The following is a 24,618-nucleotide window of genomic DNA, read 5'->3' on the forward strand; positions in this document are numbered from 1 at the left end:
CCAGACTTGTTACTTTGTATGCAGTACAGCATCGGATCGATCTCCTTCTTGTTTTCTTTTCCCTTTTTTGCTTTTGACAGTAACAGTTTGCCGGAGAAAGCCATCTATGGTGCATTAGCGCCATCCACAAATGGTTTATAAAGTGCAATCAGCATCCCCCACAACGATGTTTCTGATTCGAACTATATTCACTACCATATCTCTTCATCTGCTTGAAGCGTGTTTTGTTGAGCCTTCCACCCTTGTTGAGTGGTAGAACAAGATGGCGTCGACGACCACCGAAGCCCCTACCGGAAAGCTAACCGAGAGTATGAAGGGACTAGTCATCGGTGCTAGTGGTATGATCCCTGGATACCGACATGGTATGTATCTGCTTGAGCGTTAGGAAAGCCAATAAGGATTATGCTGGATCAAGAGCCTGATTGATGACTTCCTGATTCCTCTAGATCGAATCAAGAAGATAGTCGAAGAATGCGGCGCGAAGTTCACCACAACAGATCTTGGCCAGTGTACTCATCTGGTGACAACACCTTACAATTTCAAGAGAAGGTTGAAGAAGAGTCAGTTGCACCAAGTCTCTCTATAGGAATCAGCTGACCGGAGAATCGATCTCCAGTCACAGAGGCTGGTAAACAAGAAGATTGCAAAATCGTGAGCATCGATTGGCTGCTCCAAAGTAAGGAGAAGCATGCACCAGTGAGTGTGGAGGAGTATTCGATTACATCACGGAAGAAGAAGCTTGAGGACAAGCTTGAAAAGAAGCGTGCACGAGAAGTCTCGCCTGCGGGCGTGGACTCTGGTCCTTCAAAGAAGCAGAAAGAGCAACATCCCCCATCCCAATATTTGATCTACTTAGTTGATGAGGGATACCCAGAGCCGAGTCAGTAATATGGCTGTAATCTTTCGAGAACCTTGACTTACAACTTGTCTATGATAGGTGATACACTTTCCGTTTGGCAGGACGCCGAAGGAGTGGTATGGGATGCCACATTGGTCAATGACCACAAAGACGGACGAAATGGGGTTGTGATGTGCATTCAACTACTTATGTGTCAAGAGCCACAGCGCTTCCATACCTGGGCCTTCGAATACAAAGTTGGACACATTCTATCGTCCAATGAGTCAATTGGAGCTTCTGGAAGCTTGAACTCAGCCAAAAAAGTGTTTGAGACAATGTTCAAGAAATTCAGTGGCCTCGCATGGGAGGATCGACATGCCCTTCCCCTTGAGGATAAATGGATTTTCGTGGAGACTCATCAGCGCCATCACGGAGATCAGATCCCCACCACCCAGGTAACCACATTGAAACCTGGTGTTGACAGGGTTTTAGGCCTCATCCTCACTTCAAGTATCATAGAAAACCAGTACAATAATCTCATCAGAAAGATATGTGGCACACTTCAACGTTCTGGCACACCTCAGCTTGATGTACAGGGGAAATCTTATCTGATTGGGGTTGCGATTTTGGGCAGATTGACGGCGCTGGCTGGTGGCACCAAGGCCGATAATGTCAGCCTGTGCAAAGAGCGGTTGTTAAGGGCCTGCAATACCCTGATTCCAATGCCGAAATATTATAGGATCACCATCGAATCAGCCGAGAGCAGGCTCAAGTCCCTCGATCTTCTAAGCAAGTTGCACAATGCAGGGCGTATCTTGAGAAGCGACCCATCGTCTCCATTGGCTTTGAGTCACATATCTCAAATGATAGGTCTGGCAGAAATAGACCCAGGTATGGGTGCTCTGTGTATCCTTGTCGCAGTATCTTCCAAACTGCTTCCTAGAGTACCGAAGCAAAAGACTGACCCTACTTGATAGTGGATCGAGAATCGACAGAGTTTGCGAAGCTCTGTGAGTATATCGAGAAGTCTTCCTCAACAGAACACCCATATCAGTTCCAGGCAAGCTGGATTCAAGCCCTTGAATACAAACCGTGAATTCTAACTCTCCCTTTTGACTAGCGGGTCATCGCCGTGTTCCGCCTCGAACGTCCAGGGAGGCAAAGTCCTTTGCCGAGTGGGCAAAGGAACACAGTTCCAAGATTGGGGACCGTCGACTTCTGTGGCACGGCTCGCCAACTCATAATTTTAGCAGTATTCTGACAGTAGGTCTACGCGGTCTACACCCGAACATCCCCGTCACGAGGGGAATTTACTTCGCTGAGATGTCTACCAAATCGGCGATTTATTGTCGGAAAATAGATAAGAAATCAGGAGAAGCTCTACTGTTGCTGTGCGAGGTTGAGCTGGGCAAGTCAAGTTCCTTGAGTACTGAGTACAGGGGCAGCAGCTATTATACGACTTGGCGGGACGCTGGTGATATTCACCCGAATCTTAAGGGTACCCGGGTGCCGGATTTCAACACAAAAGTATCAGCGGCTTCGTCACTTTACGGTCTTTACCACAGTGAGTTTGTCGTGCACAACCCAGCACAGATTCGTCAACGGTACTTGTTTCACGTTGAGTTGAAAGAGAAGGTGTGAAGTTTGGTGATTACAGTATGGTGTGATGGAGCCTAGAGAAGGGGACAAGCTTTGACGGGTTGACTTGGTGTTTGACTGATTTGATGTGACTTGTTTGTTCATTGTCTTGGGTGATTTGACGAAATTGTGTATTTGTGTTGGTTACTATCAGTCACGTTCCACGTCTTGCAATAGCATTATGGCTTTCTGTTTCTGCTTTCTCATGGAGAGAAATCGAAATCCCATTTGACTCAAGTCTTGGCACTCTCCCCGCCTTACTTCCTCGACTCTCCGTCTCTTCTTCCACTTCAAACGCCATGGTCAACTTTGGATAATTTTGGCAGCAACTGCTAGGCACAGTACTTTTTACTTACCCCCAAGGAACACCCGGGGAATGGCTGTACTCATGGGTGTCTCACCCTTCTCTCCCTTTCATATGGACAATACACCATGTACAAGATCCAAACCCGGGCCGCAGGCCCGGCGAGAGATAAACCACCCAAGTAACACGTGAAACGTATACCTGTACGTTTTAACTATATACAAAAGTGAACAGGGTAGGTGTAACATACCTTTCTAGTTGAAACATCAAAAATTTTCTGTCCAGTTGTCAGTATCCGTGCTGCCAACTGGCCAGTCTTCCGCCAACTGGCAAGGCTATTCCTACGGATTACCCCAGTAACCCCACAGCGAGACGTGCCGCGTCTGATCTGATGTTTAATACTATGGCAATTGGAAAGGTATCAATTCTTCAAGATTGGTTCACGACCTGCTTAAACCCATCGACCTCGAACTCAGCGATAGCTAGAGCTTCTAAACAAATACAGATTCGAAGATCGTTCAGCTAATCTCAACAACAATGGCTTTCTCCCCCCGCTGCTTCCTCCAGTAATTAGTAGACTTGATAATATCCGGACACTCCGTAGCCAACCAGGTCCATTTCCTAGCCAAAATTTCCGAAACCTCATAAGCAAACGGATCCCACGACTCTCCCCAAACACGAAGCCCGACTTCAGAAGAAAGACAAGTCCCATATAGATCCTCGCACACCTGATCCTCATCAAGGATGCCCTCCCGATCAAGAAGTGCCTCTCGGAGAGATACCATGGGAAGCAAATCGACCCACGGATGGTGTAATATTTTCCTTTGTTTCGGGGATGGTAACAAGCTTGCCGGGAGGTGAGTCATTATAAAACCGTCGATATTGAATTGAGATGCCAGGTCTTCATCTAGAATCTCTAGTGTCAGGCCCATGAGGCTGGCGTTGAGACCCATAGCGCGGAGGCTATTGTATTGTGTGAGGCAGAATGTGAGAGTGGGTGAGATGACAGGGGTTTCAAGCATGTGCGCAGCTAGTGCTTGGAGGTAGGCTATGTATTGACGGCGCTGGGTGGGAGTGAGATGGTTGAGACAATGAATAGTTATGCCTGGTGGTGGTGGTGGTGGTAATTGGGTGACTTGGTGCGTTGCTTTTGTTCGGATAAGGGCATTATCCGGACTGTTGGATTCTTCGGTGTAGACTATCCATTTTTGCTTCTTAGCCTCTAGAGCTTTTCTCTTTCCTGTATGCGACGTTAATATTGGAGTGTAGATGTTGGAGGCAAGGTGTGGCGACTGGTGGCCACTTACTGCTAGCGCGTTGATTGAGGCGATTTTGGAGTCGCCTTCTGGCTTGGGGATCCAACGTGTCCATTGTGGTTTCTGTGCATGTATTCTCTGATGCCATGACTTTACTAAAGACTGTGAAAAATATCTCTGGAGGGGAAATTGAAATGGCGAGACGTTCAAAGTAAGTTTGAACTTTGGAGGGTTAATGCAGAGCCCGGAGTTAGGCGTAAAGTCCGGCTTCTTAGCTCCGTGGTAAGCCAAAACACCATTATGGTAATGAGTAACGACATACCTACTTCGACATTCTTCAGATGAATCTTATCCTCAGTTTCTCGTATTCTGGATAAATTCCACTACGGTCTCTCACTCATGCAAACCAAACCCGGACCCGAGTCCGATTCGCCTTTCCTTAAATATTCATGACGTCGAAGAGTGGCCAAATACTTCTCTGAACGGCCTGAAATGTTCTTCTAATGCAGTTTGTACATATTTTCAAGTACTATTGGCAGTCATACTACACTCATTCTTAGACTTACTTTCCCTTATATACCTACATCGCTCGATAGAACGTGATGCTTGCCAAACTCCGTCAAATATTCACCTGCGGACGTTGGAGAGAACCGAGCGCCGGACCAGACAGCAAGCAACAGAAAAGCGCGTGGAAAGCTGACGATAATGGTGATGATGAGTCTTTTGGAAATCTGAGCGAGATTGCTGTGCCATCCCCTGCTCCGAGTCCTGTAGGGAGTCAGGGCGTATCGGGTACTAGCAATATCTCTCCAAGGCAGGAAGTACCCCATCTGGGCAATAATTGAATGGACAATACGAGGACATGGTGAGTACATCATCCGAGTTTCTTTTTACTGGGTGATCTTGTTAATGCTCTAGGAATGATTAGCGAACACCCCGGAAATGCGCCGCTGTAACCGTTGAGATACCTATACCAATACAATGGTACTGCTCTGGTCTACAAGCTTTTACATAGAATGCGTTCTTGCGCTATCTGTGCCAGTTGCGCGGTTATACCTAGGGTCTGATGATGTGACTAGGTACTGGGCCATAGTTGCATCGGCTAGACCGCCGCTTGTATATCCAAGAATGCAGTTCTCTAATAAACCACTTCTACTTCGTCCAGACAGATGCATCGTACCCATCCATCAAAGAAGTATACTCCGAACCAGCAGCAACCCAACCCTTGATGCCTCCCGTAAGAACCAAGCTCTTAACTTCTGTATCCTGTTTCTCCTCTAGATAATCTGCAAACCAGCCTCCTGCACGAGTACCTCGACCAGCAGATGACCCTGTATGCCAGTTAGTACCGATGCTCAAGTCATTTCTAGGAAGGATCCGAAGCAAAACTCACCACAGTACCAAATCACATACTTCGCGCTGCTGTTCGATACAAGAGAATATAATGTCGGGATGGTGGGATATAGACTCTGAGCTGGCAAATTCAATGATCCCCGGATTGTCCCTCCCTGTGTCTACATCAGATTCCTGTGAAACCATCATAACCATCCACTATTCATACCTCATAATCAGTGCGGCGCAAATCGACAAGAACGTAGTCTTTGCCGGCTTGTTTACCGTCCCGAATCCATTGCAATAGCTCCTCCCGCGATATAGAAGGCGCCACGCTCTTGGGGGCGGGAAATGCGGCATGCCATGGAGCGTTGGCTGACATTATTGCATTGACTGACTCTGAAATCAAGTACTGCGGATGTTTGGCATCCTTCGAACTTGTTCGACTCTGCTGAGATACCCCGAATGCTCCCCGCGGCCCCGCCTATGAGGAATGTCACTCCCGCACTTTGATTGGTTAAACCTTTTGTGGAGATCGATTCCAAGTTTAATTCTTTCAGCCAATCAGCATCGAGGAGTGACATATCATCGCCATGTAGGTCTTCAGGCTCAGGATTGAGTATTTATTTAGTTGTTTAGCTTGAGCGCGGTCCATACTTTGTATGATTTATTGAAGCTGCTACCGTCGTCTCAATACCGCCAGCAGCTATAAACTCCTTATTCATCATGGCATGCACACGAGCACAGCCATGTTTGGATGGTTCTGGTCCTCCCAATAGCGAAACCAAAATTTGCGACATTGAAAAGCAAAATGAAACGACATCTGAGGAGCCAGGAAAAAAAGAGTCAATGTTTGCCAGCCTAGGTCTTCTCGACCGGTTTTTGGCTGTATGGATCTTTCTCGCCATGGCAATTGGGATCATTCTGGGCAACTTTGTTCCGAGTACAGGTCCTGCCCTGCAAAAGGGGACCTTCGTGGGAGTCTCTGTGCCCATCGGTACGTGCATTCAGATCCTCGAATTCTGCCCTGCTTTCTGACCATTCGACTGTAGCGATCGGTCTCCTGGTGATGATGTACCCCATCCTGTGCAAGATCCGCTTCGAATCCCTGCACCATGTCTTCCGGTCCAAAGATATTTGGATTCAGATGGCGTTCAGCGTAATTTTGAACTGGTTAATAGCGCCTTTTTTGATGGTTGGTTGTTCAAGTGTCGCGAAATACAGTCCCTGACACTGACATTTCACTCTATAGCTTGCCCTAGCTTGGGCATTTTTGCCCGATGAGCCTGAATTGCGACAGGGATTGATCGTTGTCGGTTTGGCCCGGTGCATTGCTATGGTAAGTCTTGAACCATCCATGTGGCGAACACAGCCGTGCTAACCAATCTGTCCTAGGTTCTGGTCTGGACAGGGCTGGCCGGAGGTGATAATGAATACTGCGCCATCCTCGTCGCCCTCAACTCCGTCCTACAGATGGTTCTCTTCGCTCCAATGGGAGTCTTCTTCATCAGCGTAATTAGCGGCGACCCAGTGACATTTGAATACGCAACAGCCGCCAAAAGTGTCGCGGTCTTCCTCGGAATACCACTGGGAGCTGCAATCGTCACGCGCTTCGTTATTCGACGGATCTCTGCGACATGGTACGACCAGACCTTCCTGAAATGGCTCAGCCCGTGGTCTCTCATCGGTCTGCTGTTTACGATCCTCATTTTATTTGCCTCGCAAGGCCGTCAAGTCGTCCACCAAATTGTCTCGGTGGTCCGGGTCGCTGCACCACTCATCGTTTACTTCCTTGTCATTTTCTTTGCAACGCTTCTTGTCGCCTACAAAATGGGCTTTGGTTATAAGATTTCCGCTGTACAGAGCTTGACGGCTGCGAGCAATAACTTTGAGTTGGCAATTGCTGTTGCGGTCGCGATGTTTGGCGCAGATAGTAACCAGGCCCTTGCTGCGACGGTAGGGCCGCTTATAGAGGTCCCTGTACTGTTGGGTTTGGTTTATGCGGTCAAATTGGTAGCTAGACGGCTTGGCTGGAAGGATTGAATTTGATGATTGCAGATCTGGGATAGAATAGATAAAGTAATGAGGAAGTCCGGGGTTAATTGTTAAGTTGCGGTTGCCGTTGGGGCTATTTCGTTGGATTGTGTTGTGTCCTAGAAGGGGGAAGACGATGACCTACTATCCCATGAAGGGAGATTATCCTAGCGCTTCACTGCGTAAATCTTAAACGAACCTAAACGAAAGTCAGATTGATTCTTCACGTACAAAATCTTTGGAACTCACCAGCCCACTCATTGAAATCATGACCCAGCAGGTCTGCTTCGGGCGGAGGCTGCCTTTGGCTTCCTCCACAGCAAGAGGGAGCCCCAGACTCACAGCTCGTTTCTCCGGTGTTCATTTGCCCTTGCACCAGATCTTTGTACACATTGATATCACTGTGGGTGTCGACAATCAGGATATCTGAAACGGACAAATGGTCAATTAACAGCACAGGCTGCAGTCATACTTGTAGTATACAGTACCTTTGAATCCAGCACTCCGAAGATACTCTTCATACTCGTGAACCTGGCTAGCCCCTGCGATGCACCCGACATAGAAAGACAGATTGGTAACAACTTCTTCGGGAAGTTTCTTGCGAGTTAGTATATCACTGATCGCAACGCGACCTCCAGGTTTCAATAAGCGGAACATCTCATGGAACACAACATTCTTGTCTGCTGTTGGTACAAGATTGACCACACAGTTGCTGATAATGCAGTTGGCTGAAGCGTCTGGCAGAGGAATGGACGTGATGGAGGCTTCAATAAAGGATACATTGGTAGCGCCCGCTTCCGCGGAATTTTTCCAAGCGAGCTCAAGCATGCTCTGTATCTTTGTTTCAGTTCGGATATCTCGACTTGTCGACTGTAGTGAGATCTCACCTTCGTCATGTCCACACCGATTACCTTCCCGTTAGGACCGACCTTCTTCGCAGCCAGAAGAACATCGATGCCCCCTCCACTGCCTAGATCAATCACTGACTCCCCCTAAAGCCATCTATCAGTCATTTGTATCACACAGATATGGTAGTTCGTGTGACAGCTCACCTCGCGTAAGTTTGCAAGAACCAGGGGGTTGCCACAGCTGACCCCAAGGTTTGCAGCTGCGGGGATTGAGCTCAATTCTCCAGCATCGTAGCCGAATGATTGAGCAATAGCTTGCTCGGTCTTCCTCTGCTCGCAGGCAGCGGAGCGATCAGCTAGCCCACCATACCGGCCCTGGACATGATTATAGATTGGGTTTGAATCCATATTGTGGTTTACCGTTTGGGCTATGAAGCTAGACGTAGAGAAAACAAAATGGTCAAGGAGATGGTGGAGTTAGACCTTCAAAGTTTAACTCCCTGCCCTCGCGTCAATCCACAGTAAGGCTACCCCGCTCGTAGATACAGCATGTCACCGCCTCTTTCAGGGTTTCTGTCACTCTACCAGTGAGAACCTGAACATGAGCGAGACTCAGATCAGGATTGCAGGCCTGAGTGAAGCCTTTGTATTGGCTGATTGGGACAATTCGGCTCTCGTCGTTTCCAGCATGTCAGAGGTCGTGGATAGGCTCATCATTGGCTGTCGCCAACAAACCCGACATATTCCCCTCAGGGCCTGAGCAATGCGTCGTTTCAGAGGGTCTCAAAAGATGATCTGGAGGTGGTCAAGCATTTCCACCGCGGTTCGATATCTATTTCTCATAGTGGGGTCGAGACGCGGTTGCAGCTGCGTCTGAGCCTTGCCAGCGCAGCGGGTAGAGACATACGCCATGCGATATCTCTCTGACGGGTACTGGTCGGCGTTCAGCAGCAATTTGTTTCCGCCGGGCGTCTCCAGGGGGGCAAGACGAGTACGGAAGTCTCGAGTGGGAAACTCAGAGGACTGAATTGAGAAGCAGGGAGGAAGAGCAAGAAAAGGCAATTTGCCAATTTGGGGAAACTGCGAGGTTGGCTCTTGCTGCATACATGACAAACAATTAGTAGAACCTCCGAGGAAGCTGCGCGAAGAGTCCCTTCCTATTCGGGCAGTGTCGATGTTTGTTCACTTTGTTCAACTCTCACAAAGATAAATAAAGGACACCGTACACGTGCTTCTTGTCTTCCATCTCTCTTCTTAACAACACGCACTTTATCTTTTCTTAACACCACGCACCTAACAACCGTTTCGTCACTCGATCAATTGATCAAGTAGGTCTTTGATCAGGCCCCCTTTGGAAACCATCAGCCCTACTAGCTCCACAGTCCTGTTGTTTATGTGTCAACAGCGAGAATCAGAGGGAATTCATCTGGAATTGCCTTCAACAAGGCGTTCTCCCTTCGATATTTTGCTTGTTCAGATCCAGTTGCTTGGAGTCCAGCAATAATTCAAGACTCGGCAGCTTATCAAAATCAACAGCGAGAATCAGAGGGAATTCATCTGCCGCCTTGAATTATTGCTGGACTCCAAGCAACTGGATCTGAACAAGCAAAATACCGAAGGGGAGAACGCCTTGTTGAAGGCAATTCATATTGCATATTGGCAATAGGGAAGCCGTAAAGTTGCTTGCCTGAGCTGGTGCGAATCCTGATATTCAATCATGCGAAGGTGTGACAGCACGACAGGCTGCCCTGGATGCAGGAATTCGTGTCAGATGGAAGGCTCGCCCGAACTACCTAGGTGGTTTGGTATCTAACTTGCTGGTGCCGAAGGTGCTACAGCACAACGGGCATCATCGGATGCATGTATTGGTATCAGATGGAAGGCTCGCCCGGACTAACCTAGTGAGGGTCAGTCGGATATTTCAACTCTCTGCTCTGATGGATTCGCGGTTCCGAAAGGGAACCAGCGTAAATTTTTCATGATAAAACATGGTAGTTAACTGAGAATGCAAGTCCTAGGTATTCTGTAGGTACTAGTATGTAGATACAGTAAGTAGATGACTGCCTGCGGACATTTTGCCGGATCTAGGTATAGACATTAACATATACCTAGACACCCATCGACCTCTCTAAGTTACCCATCAGCTTCTGAGGGCCTGAGGTCTCTAGAAAGTAGAAATTGGGGTGAGGATCTGTACGATTCCTCTTTTTATTTTCTGATACACCATAACATGGGGATGAACGGGCAAAATAGAAGAAGACGTGGTGTCAAACGCGGTCAGGTGACCAGGGGTTACGTGCACGTGATGATATGCTCAGCCTCTATCACCCCTAACCCGTACCAGGTTAATCATTTCCCTGAATAACGGTCGCCATCAAAAAAATGCATACATCTATCTTCTTTGTATGTTATCCGGTGTATGATTTGAACGGCCGAGGATCGACCAATGCTGTGATTCTCATCGGAGCATAAGCGTTGAACCCACGACTTCTGCCACTCTGGCCCTCGGGGACGCGCGCTCCCTCGCGGTTTCGTCAGTTCTGGCTCCTCTGGATGGTTTTAAGATAAAAATTCCTCCAAAGTCTGCGGTAAGTCTTTCTGTAAACCCAATTTGTGGTGTAGTTGAGATCTCATACCGCGCGCCTCTTGGTTCTCACTGGCCACGCGTCCTGCCGGCCGGGACTCTACCTACCAGTTCTTGCTTGAACTTGAACAGCTCAGAAATCCGGGAAGGCTATACTCAGGAGTTTGGCAATCGACTAAATGCAGGCCTACGTAACGCAGACTAACGCTATTGCACTTGTAGATCTGCCACTCATATTAAGTGTTCAAGAATATCATTTTGATGATGGCCGATCAATCTCCAACAGCAATTGGCGTTCAACTCCCACGCTGGTTGATGTCACCGCCCTGTAAGATATGCCGACGGAGGCACACACGCTGTGATCGCGCTAGACCAGGTGAGCACCCTGCATCATGTTACAGCGCCCAGGACTGAAAGTATATTGATAACTGACTGAAGACGCACATAGTCTGTGGGCGATGTGTGGAGGTTGGCATGGGTGACTCATGTTACTATCCTGCTGCGGAGTCCCCAGGGTATGTGGGTTGATTGTGCAATTGACTCGGTGAAGAAAATTGACTCGGTGAAGAAAACTAATCCCATGTCAATTCAGTGGCGAGAGAGATGATACCCCGAACAGGCTCACACCGAAATCTGGCGCCCCGTTTTCAGGGCCAATGTTCAACGATGGCTTGGTTGCGCCGGCAACGGGGGACAAGAGGAAGAGAGTGACGGACAGCTCTGTGGAGCAAAGTGAATTCACTGATGGTGTCGTTGGATCATGTATAAACGATGATTCCAGCGTTTCCCAAGTGCAAGAGCTGCGCCTACCCCAGCAGCCTCTTGCAAAACGACAGAAGATGTCTGAAAATGATTCGGAGAATGCCACTGCGCTGGCACGAGATCAGAAGAGCGTATCTCCCGATTCACCAGAAGACGAAATTGAGCTCCGGTGCAACTTGACCACCGAAATTAACGTCCAGAGATCGAAACGGTATCTAAATAGGACAACTCTGCGCAAAATCATGATGTTACTCTCTCAAAAAGCAAGGCAGAACGTTCGGGCAATGATGCTGCCTGTCTTCAAGCGCATGACCAATGGGCTGAGCTTGAAGTAGACGATCTCATCGAGCAAACAGCATCCAAGCTCAGAGCGAAAGGCCGGTGCTCTTCTGCGATTCTTAGTCGGTTTGAAAACTTCTTATATGGCCCATTGATGAGCACTGAGGAGAGGAGAACTCAAGAACGTGTCATATGTGCCGAGGAGTGCTTCACAAGCGCCGCGTCCTCACCGCCGACGACAGAAAGCCACATCAGAACCCAACTTCATCGCTTAAAAACTGTCATTCTGGACCCTGCAGCATACGGCTTAGACGAGAAATGCCCACACTTGGAATCGTTGCGCGAGGGGCTTATTGCAGCGATAACAGTCAACGTGGCGCTGCCCCGTCCGTTATATACAAAGCTCTTGGAGTTCCTAGACCCAACGGGGGTTATTACCAATACGAGTACACACGGTGAAGTTCGCAAAGTGACGACCTCAAATTCAAAGAGGAAGGTGCCATCCACAGCCATCAGCCCATCCTCTTCATCTCACACTACCCCTGCTAGACCATCTCGACCTAGTCTTGACTTGAACAATCCACGTGGCGAAAACATGGCGTCACATTTCCTGAAGTCAACGCCTACCATACAGCGTGAGACCAAAACACATGAGTCTGCCAGTCGGTCTGCCAACCCCGGCACTTCAGTCGCCATGGGTTCGATGCCTGCTGCTCCAGCCCCCAAGTCATCTGCGTCTGACTCAATAAATGCGACAGCTTTGGTATCTGCTTCCTCCAGCAGCAATCAATTCTCCTCCGAGTTTACCAAGAGGCTTTTCAAAATCTTTCGCACGAAGCAGGCGCCCATGCTGCCCGTTCTTGACCTCAAGGAACTCCAAGTAGCTTTCGACCTGGCTATGGATCAAGGACAGTTCGGACCGCAAGTCATCGATCCGACCGTCGGACTTTGTCTGGCAATCGCATGCCATCTAACTCGCGATAAGGAGCTTTGGAGACCCCGCGATTGGTACGACCCCGCTATATCCAAAATCAATGCGGCCCAGGATTCCAATTCCTCACTAGAATTCTTCCATCGCGAAATCCTCCGAGCCGAGTATCTCCATCTTGTCGGGGACCTAGGAACGGCCTGGGAGATTGTGTGCATAGCTATTGTCAAGGCGCAGTCTCGTTTGATGCAAGGCGTGGACGGCGGAGACCTCGCTGTAGACCAGCAGTCTTTGGAGCAGGTTAGGTTGATATGGCACCTCCTTTCGACCAAAAGAGCGTCTCTTGCCTTCCAGCTTGGTATCTACCAGCAATCCGGTGCCGGGACTTTGATTCTGGAAACACCATTGCCGAAGCGCTCGCACATCGAGGGAAAGTTTGAAACTCATAGCATATCTAGCCATTCCCAAGTCCACGCAAGCTCTGCATTCTTCCTTGCTTGTACCTCGCTTTACACGTTCTCTGATGATCTCATTACTGTTGAGCATGATCTTCGTGTCACACGGAATGAATGCCCCATGAAATGGCTTTCAATTGTGGACCTGAGTGACTTCCAAGATCTGCAAAGAAAGCTGTCTAGCTGGGAAAGAGGTCTACCGGCTTGTTTTGAATGGAAAGAGTCCGAAATCGAATTAGGCATGGAGAAGAACCCTCAGATTCGCCGCATGCGTCTCATTATTCACCTGCGCCACCTCTACTTCCTACTGCGCGAGTACAGACCATTCTTCATCTTGAACCTGCGACTTTCTATTGAGTGCAATTGTGAGTTGGCACCTCATGTGCCAGGCGTACATTTACACGCGGTGAATGCGGAGCCTATCCTTGCCCTATTACACTCTAATGCCATCAAATGCATCACAGCAGCTCAGATGATTGTGAAAGCTCTCGCAGGTTCATTCGTCAAAGAGCATGATGACGACGCAAAGTGTGAAAATTTGGGGTACCTACATGCCGCCGCCCTCGTGCTGGTTGCCGCTTTGGGCATGTGGCAACGATTGACACAGCATGGGAACACCAGTAGATCGGCCACGACTTTGGTGGAGCAGTTCCGTCAAGCAGAGAAGCTTATGAGAAATTACGAAGAGTGCTGTGTGATGGCGCCCAAGCTGAAACAGCGCATCAGACGCTGTCGCGACTTTTTGGGCGTGCTGGAATCCCAGTCGAATCCAGGCAGCTCCAGACAGGCCCGCATAATCATGGACGACTCACTCCGATTCGACCCCTTAGTTTGGCGCAGAATTTACGATCGACTTGGCTTGGAAACCCCCTTCTGGAGATTCCCTGACCCTCCCCTTCCTTCTGGCTCAACTGTCGTAGGTCGTCGGTTGACTTTCGGCTGGTTGGAGAGTCTGCCAGTCGATATAGACCTCAAACCGACTCAGACCCTTTTGTCCTCATAATTAAAAGCCACCTTGCTACCTCCATGTAACTAGCACCGATTAATGACATATATGTATGATCCTCCATTCACCTTCCATACCTGGTTAGCGACACGATCGGCTGCCACCAACTTCGGTAGGCAACTGGTTCGAACCTGAAGATTAAGTGAGGATAGTTCATTCATGGAAGCACTGCCCGAGACAATGGGATGAAAGCATTATTGTACAATAGTTGGGTGTCTAAGAAACCCACTGCCATCATCTAGCTAGCGATCGGACAGGATCCAGATACATGCAAGCTTTGCGTACCGAATTGAGAATGGTGCAGAGATCGCTACATGCTACCGGCAGGATTGCAGGAGTCTCAATGTCTCTATGCAGAGATCTGCGATGAGCGCTATGTAGTACTGGTCAGCAGCACGAGGTCAACGCTTCCACGGAGGAGGGCCCTTTCTGCGAGACCTATTCCCGCTAGCGACCTCTGAAAGATGAGCGTTTTTGTATAGCTGTGGGCCCGATACAATCAGGATTGTGTATTCTCGGCTTCATCTACCGCCCGCTCAACTTCTTGCTCCGTCCATCGATGAAACAATTTGCGGGCGTCAGAAAGCTCTGCCTCCTTGGGCAACCCATTGTGAACCGACTGAACGTGGAGAACAGGAACATCAAACTCGTAAACGTCTTTCCAAGGTTTGTTTCGAGGTTCCATGATATCCGCCTCGACGTACTCAAAGGACCGCCGTTTCTGGAGCTGAAGCACGGTGTTTTTGGCGGTATCACACAGGCCACAGCCCGCGCGTGTAAACATCGTCAAGCGGGCTGCGCCGAAGAGGGCGCGGGTTGGGAACATGGAGGATGTACTGTGTAATGGCAAATATCCAAGGACTGGAATTTAGACCGAGGATTGGAAGGTAGTTGGGGAACGCGAATGCGGTCAAGGAGGTTCCCACGCGATAGCGATAGCGATGGAAGATTCCAGCTTCCCCACTAAACCATATTAGGAAACCCGCGCCATTCTGCCCAGTACACGATCATTATCTTCGCTCTTGACTCATTTGCCTCAATTCTTCTATACTTTCCATCACTGTTACACCATGGCAGGCAAATGCGTTCACAAAGGGTGTGGGAAGACCTTCGACAACCCAGAAGAGGATTGCGTGTACCATCCGGGTCCTCCAGTGTTCCACGAGGGGCAGAAAGGTGAGTACCTTGATGTTTCAGCTACCAGATCTGTGTCCCATGCGTTTACCAGCGATCCACGGCGGATCATTGTGCTAGCGCATCGTTACACTTGTCCCTTTATTTGGTCCATGCTACATTTCTTGCCTGCGACGCCGCTGACTTTTCAGGCTGGAAATGCTGCAAACCCCGCGTCCTGACTTTCGAGGAATTCCTTTCGATCCCGCCATGCACAACCGGCAAACATTCCACCGTCGATGATACACCTGCGCCCGAACCCTCCAAAGCTGAGGCACCACCTGCCCCAGCCGAAGAAAAGAAGTCTGAGCGACAACCTATCTCCGCCTCCCCCGCCATCGCGACTGCCGCACCACCTGCAAAGCCTGTTGCCGAGGAGCCCGAGTCGGACGACCCTGATGCGGAGATCCCAGCTAATGCGACATGCCGTCGGAAGAGCTGTGGCAAGACCTACACCGGGTCTCGCGACGAGGAAAAGTGCGTCCATCACCCCGGCCAGCCGGTGTTCCACGAGGGCAGCAAGGGGTGGTCCTGCTGCAAGCGCCGAGTGCTTGAATTCGACGAGTTCCTGAAGATTCCCGGTTGCACGGAGAAGACGAAGCACCTGTTTGTGGGCAAGGCCAAGGCCCCCGGAGAAGAGAAGGTGGATTCAGTCAGGTACGTGTATACAGGACAAGCCCACCAGTTCTACAAGCTTGGTCTTCCGAATACAGCCAACTAATGTGCATTGGTATCTATAGAAACGACTTCTACCAGACTCCTACCTCCGTCAACGCTTCTCTATACCTTAAAAAGATCGACAAGGAGCGCGCCAAGGTCGACTTTACTTCCAACTCGGTTGTCGTCGATCTTCCTACCACAGACAACAAGCGCTTCCAGGATACATATAATCTGTTTGCGTCGATTGACCCAGAGCAGTCGACTTTCCGCGTGCTAGGCACCAAGCTGGAGTTGAACCTAGCCAAGGCGGATGGAACTAGCTGGCCTGTGTTGCGGAGTGATGACAAGTGGACTGGAGAGCGCATCCAGATTGGCAATGCTGGACGTGCATGATTGGGCATACATCTTGGAATATAAATGATAGAAATTCACAACGTTGACGATGGTGATGACAATTGGATTCCTTGAGAGACATGAAGTGCGCACGGGAGTAGATGCAGTCGGTAGCTGGCTATGTATGCATACTGTGTACGCAGTAAACCAGGGTATCTCGGCATGCCGATAACAACAGGGCTTGGGCATATCTTGGCAAGAAACCCGAACATTATGATTTCGACCTCGGGACTTGACCGCACCATAGCAGCTCAGCAACTTGAGCAAGACACACACGGCAAGACCAAGAGCTCATAAACCTAGCAAGGTTTCGGCCTCTTCTTGTAGACTTATGAATATGCACGAAGTGAAACGTGAAATCCTTATGTCTAGATACGCGCGGCGCACCAATTACCGATTGGGGATCTTATGATATCCAATGCTACGTGTTGATGGAATTATCTGGTCAAATGCAAAAAAGACCAAACAAAACAGAACCGACTCATATCACATAAAAGTGACTGAAAAAAAGGAATATGACGCCCTCTCCACAGCTAGCACCCATGGGGCTTCCCGAAGGATACCCTAGCATAGCCATAAAGTGATTGGGAAAAAGAGAGACGCCTTCACTCTCCAGGGCCGGGAACGGAAGAAAACCCATGTAGGCCGAAGCCATCGGATAACCCTCAGCAAGCCACATTGTGGAGCCCCGTTGAAATTTACATTAAGTTATGTAAACCTCTACTGATGATGGAGAGAAAAGAAAAAAGAGTAAAGACGCGGGCACAGCGGCTCTATTTATGTGTTTGAAAACCCATTCTACGCTAGAGCTGATTGGGCTTCGGTGGATTCGGGAAATTGTTCTTCCATTCCTTGACAAAAATTTTAATTTATGACTAATTTTATGGTCCAATTGGGAAGTTAGGGCTGGGCGCAGGGCTTGACGACAGCATGTGACATTAACGCCCCTTTGGCGGCGGTTGCATGTGATCGCCCCGCCCATGAGTTTGTGCCTGGAAACAAACAAGCAGTCAAATTTGGTTTGTATGGAGTCGGGGCGCTTCGCCACCAAATTGCCTTGAGACAAAGAAATACGAGACTGGAACACCTAAGAATGGCTATGACCAATGGCTGCTCTTTGTCTCACACAAGCACTAAACCTAATAGTAGCGGTGGGAATAATGTACTTTTTTCCCTAGAATGTGCCGGTTTAAGAATTCTGGCCCTAGCAAATTCTTCCAATCATGGGTCGGGAGCACGAGACCTCCCTTCGGTCTCAGTGACCTCACCCCGCCATCGATAGTGTCTTCTCTTGGTTCCCCCCTGAATTTTTATTGTCCTACAATCTTCGCCATAATCCATAGCCTGCCTTCTTCTATTCTGCTTCACTTCCGCATAACATATATCCCCATTTGCACATTGCGCAAGCATTCTGGCCACATTCAATCGCTTGGATCTCTGGATTCAAGGACCCTGTTGACCGACCTGGAGGTGTAGCCTCTCAAGCAAACTTGGACTACTTAATAGCCCAAATCCACATCGACACACGATTCACCTCCTATCCATCTCCTACCTCCTTTCCGCCTCCCCTTCATTCCAAAATGGGTTCAACAGAGACTCCAACGGCCATGACGCCGGACTTCCGATATATCCCCCTATCATACAGCCACGCAGACTCGCAGGCCTCCGCCCTGAGGCTGATCCTGACCCTCAATCCCGACTGGGAGGGTCCTGGCAACGACATCAAGTTCGTGCGCTTCACTGATGGGATCACCAATACCGTGTGTCCCTCTTGCCCCGCGTCGCATCATACAATTGAGACCAGCGATAAGGTCGCAAGAATCACAGAAAGACTAACAGCTCCCTAGCTCTTGAAAATCATCAACACGAAGCCCGGCCTGACGGAGGAACAAATAGACAATGAGGCAGTACTGATGCGCGCGTACGGAAATGGCACAGAAATCCTCATAGACCGCGAAAGTACGAGCAAACCCCCAAACTCTCAACCCAGGAAACAGCCCTTTTGCGCCCTCTTTGCCCATTGCGACATTTGCTGAAGTAGTTCAATCATTAGGAGAAACACGGTCCCACGCACTTCTGGCCAGCCGCGGCCTCGCCCCGCCCCTCCTCGCCCGATTCAAAAATGGTCTGCTCTACCGCTTCATCCGTGGTCGGCCTTGCGGTCACCAGGATCTAGTCTCCCCGCCCATCTGGCGCGGTGTCGCCCGCCGACTCGCGCAGTGGCACGCCGTTCTGCCGAGTAGCGGGGCTGCGCCTGCCAAGGATGAATATCTCGGTGAGGTTGCAGAACCGCAAGACAGTGAGATCACCGTAATCAAGCCCCGGCGCGGGGGCTCGTCTATGTGGGCTGTGCTGCAGAGGTGGGTGCTAGCCTTGCCCGTTGCCACGCCCGAGCAGCGCGCGCCGTTTAAGCCTGCAGTCCGAGCTGCAGTGGGTTGTGGATATGTTGGATGATGGCAAGGGCCTTGGCGAAGATGGGGTATGTGGCTCTGTGTCTAGATACAAGGATACGATGGATGAATCGGTGGCTAATTGCTGAGTTTATAGTTGGTATTCTCTCACTGCGATCTTCTTTGCGCAAACGTCATTGTCCTGCCAAACGATGCTCCGACCGTTGAAGATGGCGTTGCGCCTGTGAACTTCATCGATTACGAATATGCTGTCCCCGCCCCAGCCGCCTTTGATATCTCCAACCACCTTGCCGAGTGGGGTGGTTACGATTGCGACTACACCATGATGCCGACAAAGTCTGTGCGCCGTCAATTCCTCACTGAGTACACGAAGAGCTACTGCCAACACCGCGGTCTCGACGCTTCCTCCCAGGCGGAGATCGTCGACCGATTGTATGAGGACGTTGACCGCTTCCGTGGTATTCCCGGTCTTTACTGGTAAGTCTAGCGAATGCAATCAGAGACCGCGTGGTGGGCTCATACTGACAATTGCTTCCAGGGGTGTGTGGGCACTCATCCAAGCACAGATCTCCCAGATCGACTTCGACTACGCCAGCTACGCTGAGACCCGTCTCGGCGAATACTACGCCTGGAAGCGCGAGGTAGATGGCAGCCGCAAGCAAGCCGGCGAAGAGATGCCATTGCGCGAGGCCCGCTGGGCGTCAGAGGCTTAGAGCCCTTGTCCTGTTTCACTTTATGTTGCGTGTTTCGCGTCTTTTAACTTATGGAAACGATACCCATCATCCTCTTCTCGAAACTACTGTCAGGAAGTATCATTTCGCATTAGCCTGACCGGAGCCCCGCCTCCCTCACCTGCTCCTTCCCATTGCAACAAATGTTCATCCTGGCACTCCAGAAATTCAACAATATTCTCCGAGTCAGCCAATGCCGAAGAGTTGTGGTCTTGGACGACCACACCACAGATGAGGTTGAACCGAAAGGTTCAATCAAAGAGAAAAAGAAAGATAAAAGAGGGGATCTCGACTCCGATTGCAGCATCCAAGTCGGAGCAAAAGTCTTGTCAGGAATTTCAGGATATAGATGGTGGTTTTATCTCTTTGCATTATGGCCATTTTTCCTCGTGGTTTTGTGTGTTGTCTTTCAACAACGTCATAGCTGGGGTGTTTTAGGTTAATCTGGTTTCCTTTCTTTAAACGTTCTTCGCAGCTCATCAGGTGTACGTCAGTGTAATTTGATATGTTCTGTAGACATGCATGGATGTCTGAACGGGATCTGCCAACGTATAACAGAGTATATGGTCCTATGGAACTTGGAAATATTTTTGTAATTGATCGAACCTTGGAACTTGTAAGGTTCCTTCATTATCATATAATAAGAAAGTCGCACTGCGACAGCTGAGATTGCTTTCGAGCCATATCAATCCAAGACGTATAAGTCCCAGGATCATTCCACCAAGTCTCCACAAACGATAGAACACGCGCTCTATCCAAACTCCGACTGATGCGCATAACATTAGCAAAAGCCTCCCTAATGACCTTCTGACCAGCAATGTCTCCCCTCAGCTCAGTTCCAGCCAAGAAAAGCGGCCAGATGAGATCCTGCGCGAACATGCTATCTCGATTCTCAGAAAGAGACTGTACATAGCGGATGATCTCATCACGAGACTCCTTGACCTGATAACTGGATGCTTCAGGATCCGGGGATAAAGCCTGATGGCTGTAGATGAGAGTCGCGTGATAATACATCCACACGACCAGTTCGAAGCCGCGTCTGTCGGCTTCAGACGCGAAGTGAATGCTTTCACTTAGACGCATCATTCCATCCCGAGCCGATGCAATCTGCGGGAGGATGTCTTGCATGACATCGTATGAGCAATGGTGTCCGATCGACTCGGAGCGGAATTTTAGACGTTCCAGACGCGTGATTTGATCAATGACGAGGATGAAGTCTGTAAAGACGGCGTTTTCGGTGCTGGCAGGGGGCGTCTTGAGGATCATTTCGTGGTCTTCGAAGTTTGTCAGATCAGCCCATACCGAGGTCTCGTAGAATTCCAGGAGGAGGAACTCTTGGATGCAGGCTAGCTCATTGTGTTGGTACGGCTGGTAACCTGCTGCCAAGATGATCTGTCTCGCGGCGGAAAGATGGACCCGCCATCCGGCGCCTTGGGGCTTCATGAATTCATTATTGCATAGAATGATAACAGAGGCGAGGGTGTAGGCGGATGTTGTGCTTGCTTCCAAAGTGCAAGCAGACGACAGAGATGAAAGTCTGTTCAGCTCCCGGGCCAGAAGGGCGAGAGATTTATCCTGGTAACTTCTTGAGATATCCTGGAATGTCCTGTGGCCCAATTCATTTGGAGGGTACTCGGATGCCAGGTCATGGGCGGCGATAGCGAGAATGGAATAGAGGACGGTTTCAGAACGTTCGGCCATTGGTAGAACCATCTGTCGCCATGCACTTTGGTGCGGGACCCACGCAAGGCGATGAGCGACTCGTTCATTAAACCATCGCAGCAATTGCGAGATGTAGAGCGGTCGATCTGGCGACAAGCAGAGATTCGGAAGGAATTGGTAAGGCTGCGGTAACGACGAGTGCACCTGCCTGTGGCAATTGTATACATTGAGGGCATTAATGTCACTTGCAACATTATTGTGCTCCGTTGAAAACATCCCTGAAGTAGTGACCGGCACATCTAGGGATGGGACTGCTCTGCCCCGTAGATTACCACGACTGGCCACACCCTCGACCCATTTGAGCTGCAGTCCATAACCAGGGCACTCCAGACCCCGCTTGCTGCATTTACGGCAGCCGGGTAGGCCCCGATCGCATTTGATACGTCGCCTTTGACAGGTTGGACAATCTGATTGATGTTAGAAGTCCCCTTCCACAGTGCACACTGGATGAGGACTGGACTCACCTTTGGTAGCCGACTGTTCCGTAGAACCTGCGAACATTTGTCTATTTCCATTCGACTTCTGCAGGGGAGAACCGAAAACCTTAGTACATAGCCGAGAAGAGAGCTAAGATGTTGATGTGGATGTGGGAGATTTCAGCATGTCATGTGAACATTTCATGAAGTCTTTTGGGGTCTCGCCTTGCTTGTTTACGGGAGCTAAGCCTAATCAAGCTGTTTGATAGATTTGATATGCACACAATCTTTGAACTGTTTTCAATTTGACGTACCCCCCATTGATATTAGTGTGTATCTCTGTCATGTTCTTCGTCTCTTGTCCTTCTTCAATCACATTGGCGTTACAAGTCTTACAATCCAGATGACTAGGTTGTGACTGCGTAGGTCGATGATGCTCTTACAGTATAAAGACTAAAATGGACTAGCGGGCCCCATCCCCAAACTCTATCCTTTCGTCTTGGCTGCTCTTTTAGGAAAGGATTGGTGGTATGAAGGTATCGTGTAGTTCAAAACATCACAGCGGCACCTGACTTGTCTTCTTGCTATATTGGTGGCATATCTCACACAACTGCCCTCGGAACTTGCGTTGTTGTAATAACATCTCTGACTGGAAGCCATGACTCCTATCGTTCTGGAGCTTGTTGCTCCCCCTATCCACCATTTCAACAGTCGAAGCTACGAACTTCGGGACATTTCTCCCTTGACAGGGCATGTCATTGTTTCGAGCCCAGTCTCACTGAGACCCAACCCGACCCGAATTGACGTCAAGCTCATCCAAATTGTGACGTATACGGGCGATAGCACGCAGACCCGCCGACTTTCAGGTTCCACGAGCGAATCGATCAAAACGAGATCCTTCAGTGAACGGGTCGTGCAAGAAGACCATCTGCCAATTCCGTCGAGGGAAAAGATGGGCATCTCAACCTGGGGAAACATCTCGGCCTTCCGCTTCTCCTTCGACATTTCGAGAAACACACCCCCAACGTCAGAGACGCCCATTGGAAGCATCACATACGCAATAGAAGTCACAGCAGCAACGCGAGATTTCGGGACCATCACGCACCGCAAGTCTGTCAAGCTCAGCTGTCATAACATTCGGGTTGACTCAGAAAAGACCCCACATCAGCTATACTTCCCGGCCTCGAACGACATCCACGGAATGACCCTCACGCAAAATAGCACACCGAGATCTGGCCCGAGGATCTCCTTCACAGCCACGATACACACTCTCTGGAAGACTGCTCCAGCAAGCCGACCATCCGAGCTTCGGTGTCTGGTGGTGCGAAAGCTCATGTGGCAAGCTGAAGAGGTAGTTAAGATCATGAGCAAGCCAGTCAACTCGAATGGAAAATACTCTATCTGCGAACGACAATTGGTCCGCACACTGTGTGATGGAAGCGTCAAGGGGTCCTGGGGGTCTGAACAGGAGCCGTATTTTGGGGACGGTCAATCAAGTGAGGGAGGTGGTGAAGAAAAGCCAGCTAGTATTTGCATTCCGTTTGGCTTTACAATCCCAACACGAGCAAAGGTCACGGATGACATCGACCTAGCCGCATACGACGTCGACGCGAACAGGCTTGAGGATTCTTCATGCTATCAACTTCCTCGGGGGCCGTCTCTACCCTCGACGGATGCCATGATGATGGCCATTGTTGTTCATCATCGCTTGAAGCTGGAATTTGTGGTAGGAGAGGATGTGTTTCATCGGGATACTGGCAAGCTGGTGGAACGAAAGCGGTCGCGCACTGTTCTATGCCCTGCAGTACCGTTGAGTGTTTGTGAAGTATCCAATTAGTCTATTTACATGTGTTTGCTTATCATCACGGGATATGACTCCAGGGCAATGTCTGTATCCTTTACACATGATCATTAGAGCGAGCAAGACAACCTTCGAGGAGACAGGATTTACCCTAAGGTTGACACTCAATATAATTTTTCCCAGATGCCCTTTACATCGAAAGTTTGACCAGGCCCATGCTGGCGGACATCCTGTCGTAGGTAGAATACCCACATAGAGTTCGAGTCCTAGGTAGCCTCCTGAGATGGTGGGTGTACCGTCCATGAAATGGCGCCAGGAAAGAGATGCTGCCGTGGGTCAATTAAATGTTCCAACGCATCTATGGATGGCTTAGCAGATTCTTGGGTATACTGCACGCCCCTAGCCTGGCACGAAAGTAGGCGAAGGTGACGGAGCATATGGACCGCACTGTTGCAGTTTTGATTGCATGCATCGGAAGCTCCTGATCCTCGTTTCACCTCCACTGTAAGGGTGACGAAGAGGCCATTTTCCCAGACGGCAATCGCATCACGTGGTCCTCACTGATACGACTTTGGACGTCTTCTTTGCGAATGCAGACTATCTGTGTGCTGGTGGTAGAACACATAGGGCCACTGACAATATCAGCTTGCCCAGGTTGCCAGAGATAGTCGAAGTTCGAGCGAGGCATTTCCTCTCTCCTACATGTCCAGATATATTCTTTCCAGTTAGGAGAATACCATAGGTTCTCCCGGCGGAGGCTGTTTATAGACGATTCCGGAACCTCAGGTGGATATGAATAATGCAGGTATCCGCTGTAGGGCATCTCCATTCTGCGAATTTGCGCTATTCTTCAGCCGTGTCCCTTTCCGGAGTCCAGTAGTGGGCATTGAGATTCCAGTTAAAGTCTCCGCCGGGGGGTGTTCTGAGTGTGCTTAGGTTGACTCTCCCATCACTCTCAATGATATTACCCGGTTGCCTTGATTCAAGATGTGCCTTGCCCTTGTATAAAGAAATGTGCTCGGCGAGGATATCGGCATCAGGCCGAAC

General features: G+C 49.6%; 11 protein-coding genes across 11 annotated transcripts; 6 read left to right on the top strand and 5 right to left on the bottom strand.

Annotated features, from left to right (window-relative positions):
* Positions 1-262: 262 nt before the first annotated feature.
* On the top strand, positions 263-2,479 carry N7515_005003 (uncharacterized protein; the record flags this gene model as incomplete). The annotated part of the gene is made up of 5 exons (XM_056665747.1): positions 263-362; positions 447-560; positions 617-880; positions 938-1,729; positions 1,959-2,479. 5 exons carry the CDS (start codon positions 263-265, stop codon positions 2,477-2,479), a joined length of 1,791 nt encoding a protein of 596 aa, XP_056522697.1.
* Positions 2,480-3,298: 819 nt separating this feature from the next.
* Positions 3,299-4,151, bottom strand: N7515_005004 (bZIP transcription factor; the record flags this gene model as incomplete). The annotated part of the gene is made up of 2 exons (XM_056665748.1): positions 3,299-4,020; positions 4,088-4,151. The coding sequence occupies 2 exons, from the start codon at positions 4,149-4,151 to the stop codon at positions 3,299-3,301; spliced, it is 786 nt and encodes a 261-aa protein (XP_056522698.1).
* Positions 4,152-5,188: 1,037 nt separating this feature from the next.
* N7515_005005 (putative arsenate reductase (Arc2)) lies at positions 5,189-5,750 on the bottom strand (the record flags this gene model as incomplete). The annotated part of the gene is made up of 3 exons (XM_056665749.1): positions 5,189-5,367; positions 5,430-5,544; positions 5,598-5,750. 3 exons carry the CDS (start codon positions 5,748-5,750, stop codon positions 5,189-5,191), a joined length of 447 nt encoding a protein of 148 aa, XP_056522699.1.
* A 344-nt stretch (positions 5,751-6,094) lies between these two features.
* N7515_005006 (arsenic resistance protein) lies at positions 6,095-7,411 on the top strand (the record flags this gene model as incomplete). The annotated part of the gene is made up of 4 exons (XM_056665750.1): positions 6,095-6,365; positions 6,421-6,527; positions 6,621-6,707; positions 6,764-7,411. 4 exons carry the CDS (start codon positions 6,095-6,097, stop codon positions 7,409-7,411), a joined length of 1,113 nt encoding a protein of 370 aa, XP_056522700.1.
* Positions 7,412-7,569: 158 nt separating this feature from the next.
* N7515_005007 (Arsenite methyltransferase) lies at positions 7,570-8,658 on the bottom strand (the record flags this gene model as incomplete). Its single annotated transcript, XM_056665751.1, has 5 exons — positions 7,570-7,601; positions 7,652-7,828; positions 7,891-8,233; positions 8,290-8,394; positions 8,455-8,658. The coding sequence occupies 5 exons, from the start codon at positions 8,656-8,658 to the stop codon at positions 7,570-7,572; spliced, it is 861 nt and encodes a 286-aa protein (XP_056522701.1).
* A 2,440-nt stretch (positions 8,659-11,098) lies between these two features.
* N7515_005008 (transcription factor domain-containing protein) lies at positions 11,099-14,261 on the top strand (the record flags this gene model as incomplete). The annotated part of the gene is made up of 4 exons (XM_056665752.1): positions 11,099-11,210; positions 11,283-11,349; positions 11,427-11,790; positions 11,820-14,261. The coding sequence occupies 4 exons, from the start codon at positions 11,099-11,101 to the stop codon at positions 14,259-14,261; spliced, it is 2,985 nt and encodes a 994-aa protein (XP_056522702.1).
* A 502-nt stretch (positions 14,262-14,763) lies between these two features.
* N7515_005009 (uncharacterized protein) lies at positions 14,764-15,090 on the bottom strand (the record flags this gene model as incomplete). Its single annotated transcript, XM_056665753.1, has 1 exon — positions 14,764-15,090. The coding sequence occupies one exon, from the start codon at positions 15,088-15,090 to the stop codon at positions 14,764-14,766; it is 327 nt and encodes a 108-aa protein (XP_056522703.1).
* Positions 15,091-15,334: 244 nt separating this feature from the next.
* On the top strand, positions 15,335-16,490 carry N7515_005010 (cysteine and histidine-rich domain-containing protein; the record flags this gene model as incomplete). Its single annotated transcript, XM_056665754.1, has 3 exons — positions 15,335-15,440; positions 15,590-16,094; positions 16,178-16,490. 3 exons carry the CDS (start codon positions 15,335-15,337, stop codon positions 16,488-16,490), a joined length of 924 nt encoding a protein of 307 aa, XP_056522704.1.
* A 1,580-nt stretch (positions 16,491-18,070) lies between these two features.
* N7515_005011 (putative ethanolamine kinase) lies at positions 18,071-19,614 on the top strand (the record flags this gene model as incomplete). Its single annotated transcript, XM_056665755.1, has 6 exons — positions 18,071-18,250; positions 18,338-18,449; positions 18,544-18,850; positions 18,888-18,969; positions 19,038-19,378; positions 19,440-19,614. The coding sequence occupies 6 exons, from the start codon at positions 18,071-18,073 to the stop codon at positions 19,612-19,614; spliced, it is 1,197 nt and encodes a 398-aa protein (XP_056522705.1).
* A 651-nt stretch (positions 19,615-20,265) lies between these two features.
* N7515_005012 (Zn(II)2Cys6 transcription factor) lies at positions 20,266-21,855 on the bottom strand (the record flags this gene model as incomplete). The annotated part of the gene is made up of 2 exons (XM_056665756.1): positions 20,266-21,761; positions 21,819-21,855. The coding sequence occupies 2 exons, from the start codon at positions 21,853-21,855 to the stop codon at positions 20,266-20,268; spliced, it is 1,533 nt and encodes a 510-aa protein (XP_056522706.1).
* A 573-nt stretch (positions 21,856-22,428) lies between these two features.
* On the top strand, positions 22,429-23,607 carry N7515_005013 (uncharacterized protein; the record flags this gene model as incomplete). Its single annotated transcript, XM_056665757.1, has 1 exon — positions 22,429-23,607. One exon carries the CDS (start codon positions 22,429-22,431, stop codon positions 23,605-23,607), a length of 1,179 nt encoding a protein of 392 aa, XP_056522707.1.
* Positions 23,608-24,618: the final 1,011 nt, after the last annotated feature.

This window comes from Penicillium bovifimosum, assembly GCF_028826915.1.
Source record: "Penicillium bovifimosum strain IBT 22155 chromosome Unknown utg000004l_segment0_segment0, whole genome shotgun sequence".
Classification (NCBI taxonomy): domain Eukaryota; kingdom Fungi; phylum Ascomycota; class Eurotiomycetes; order Eurotiales; family Aspergillaceae; genus Penicillium; species Penicillium bovifimosum.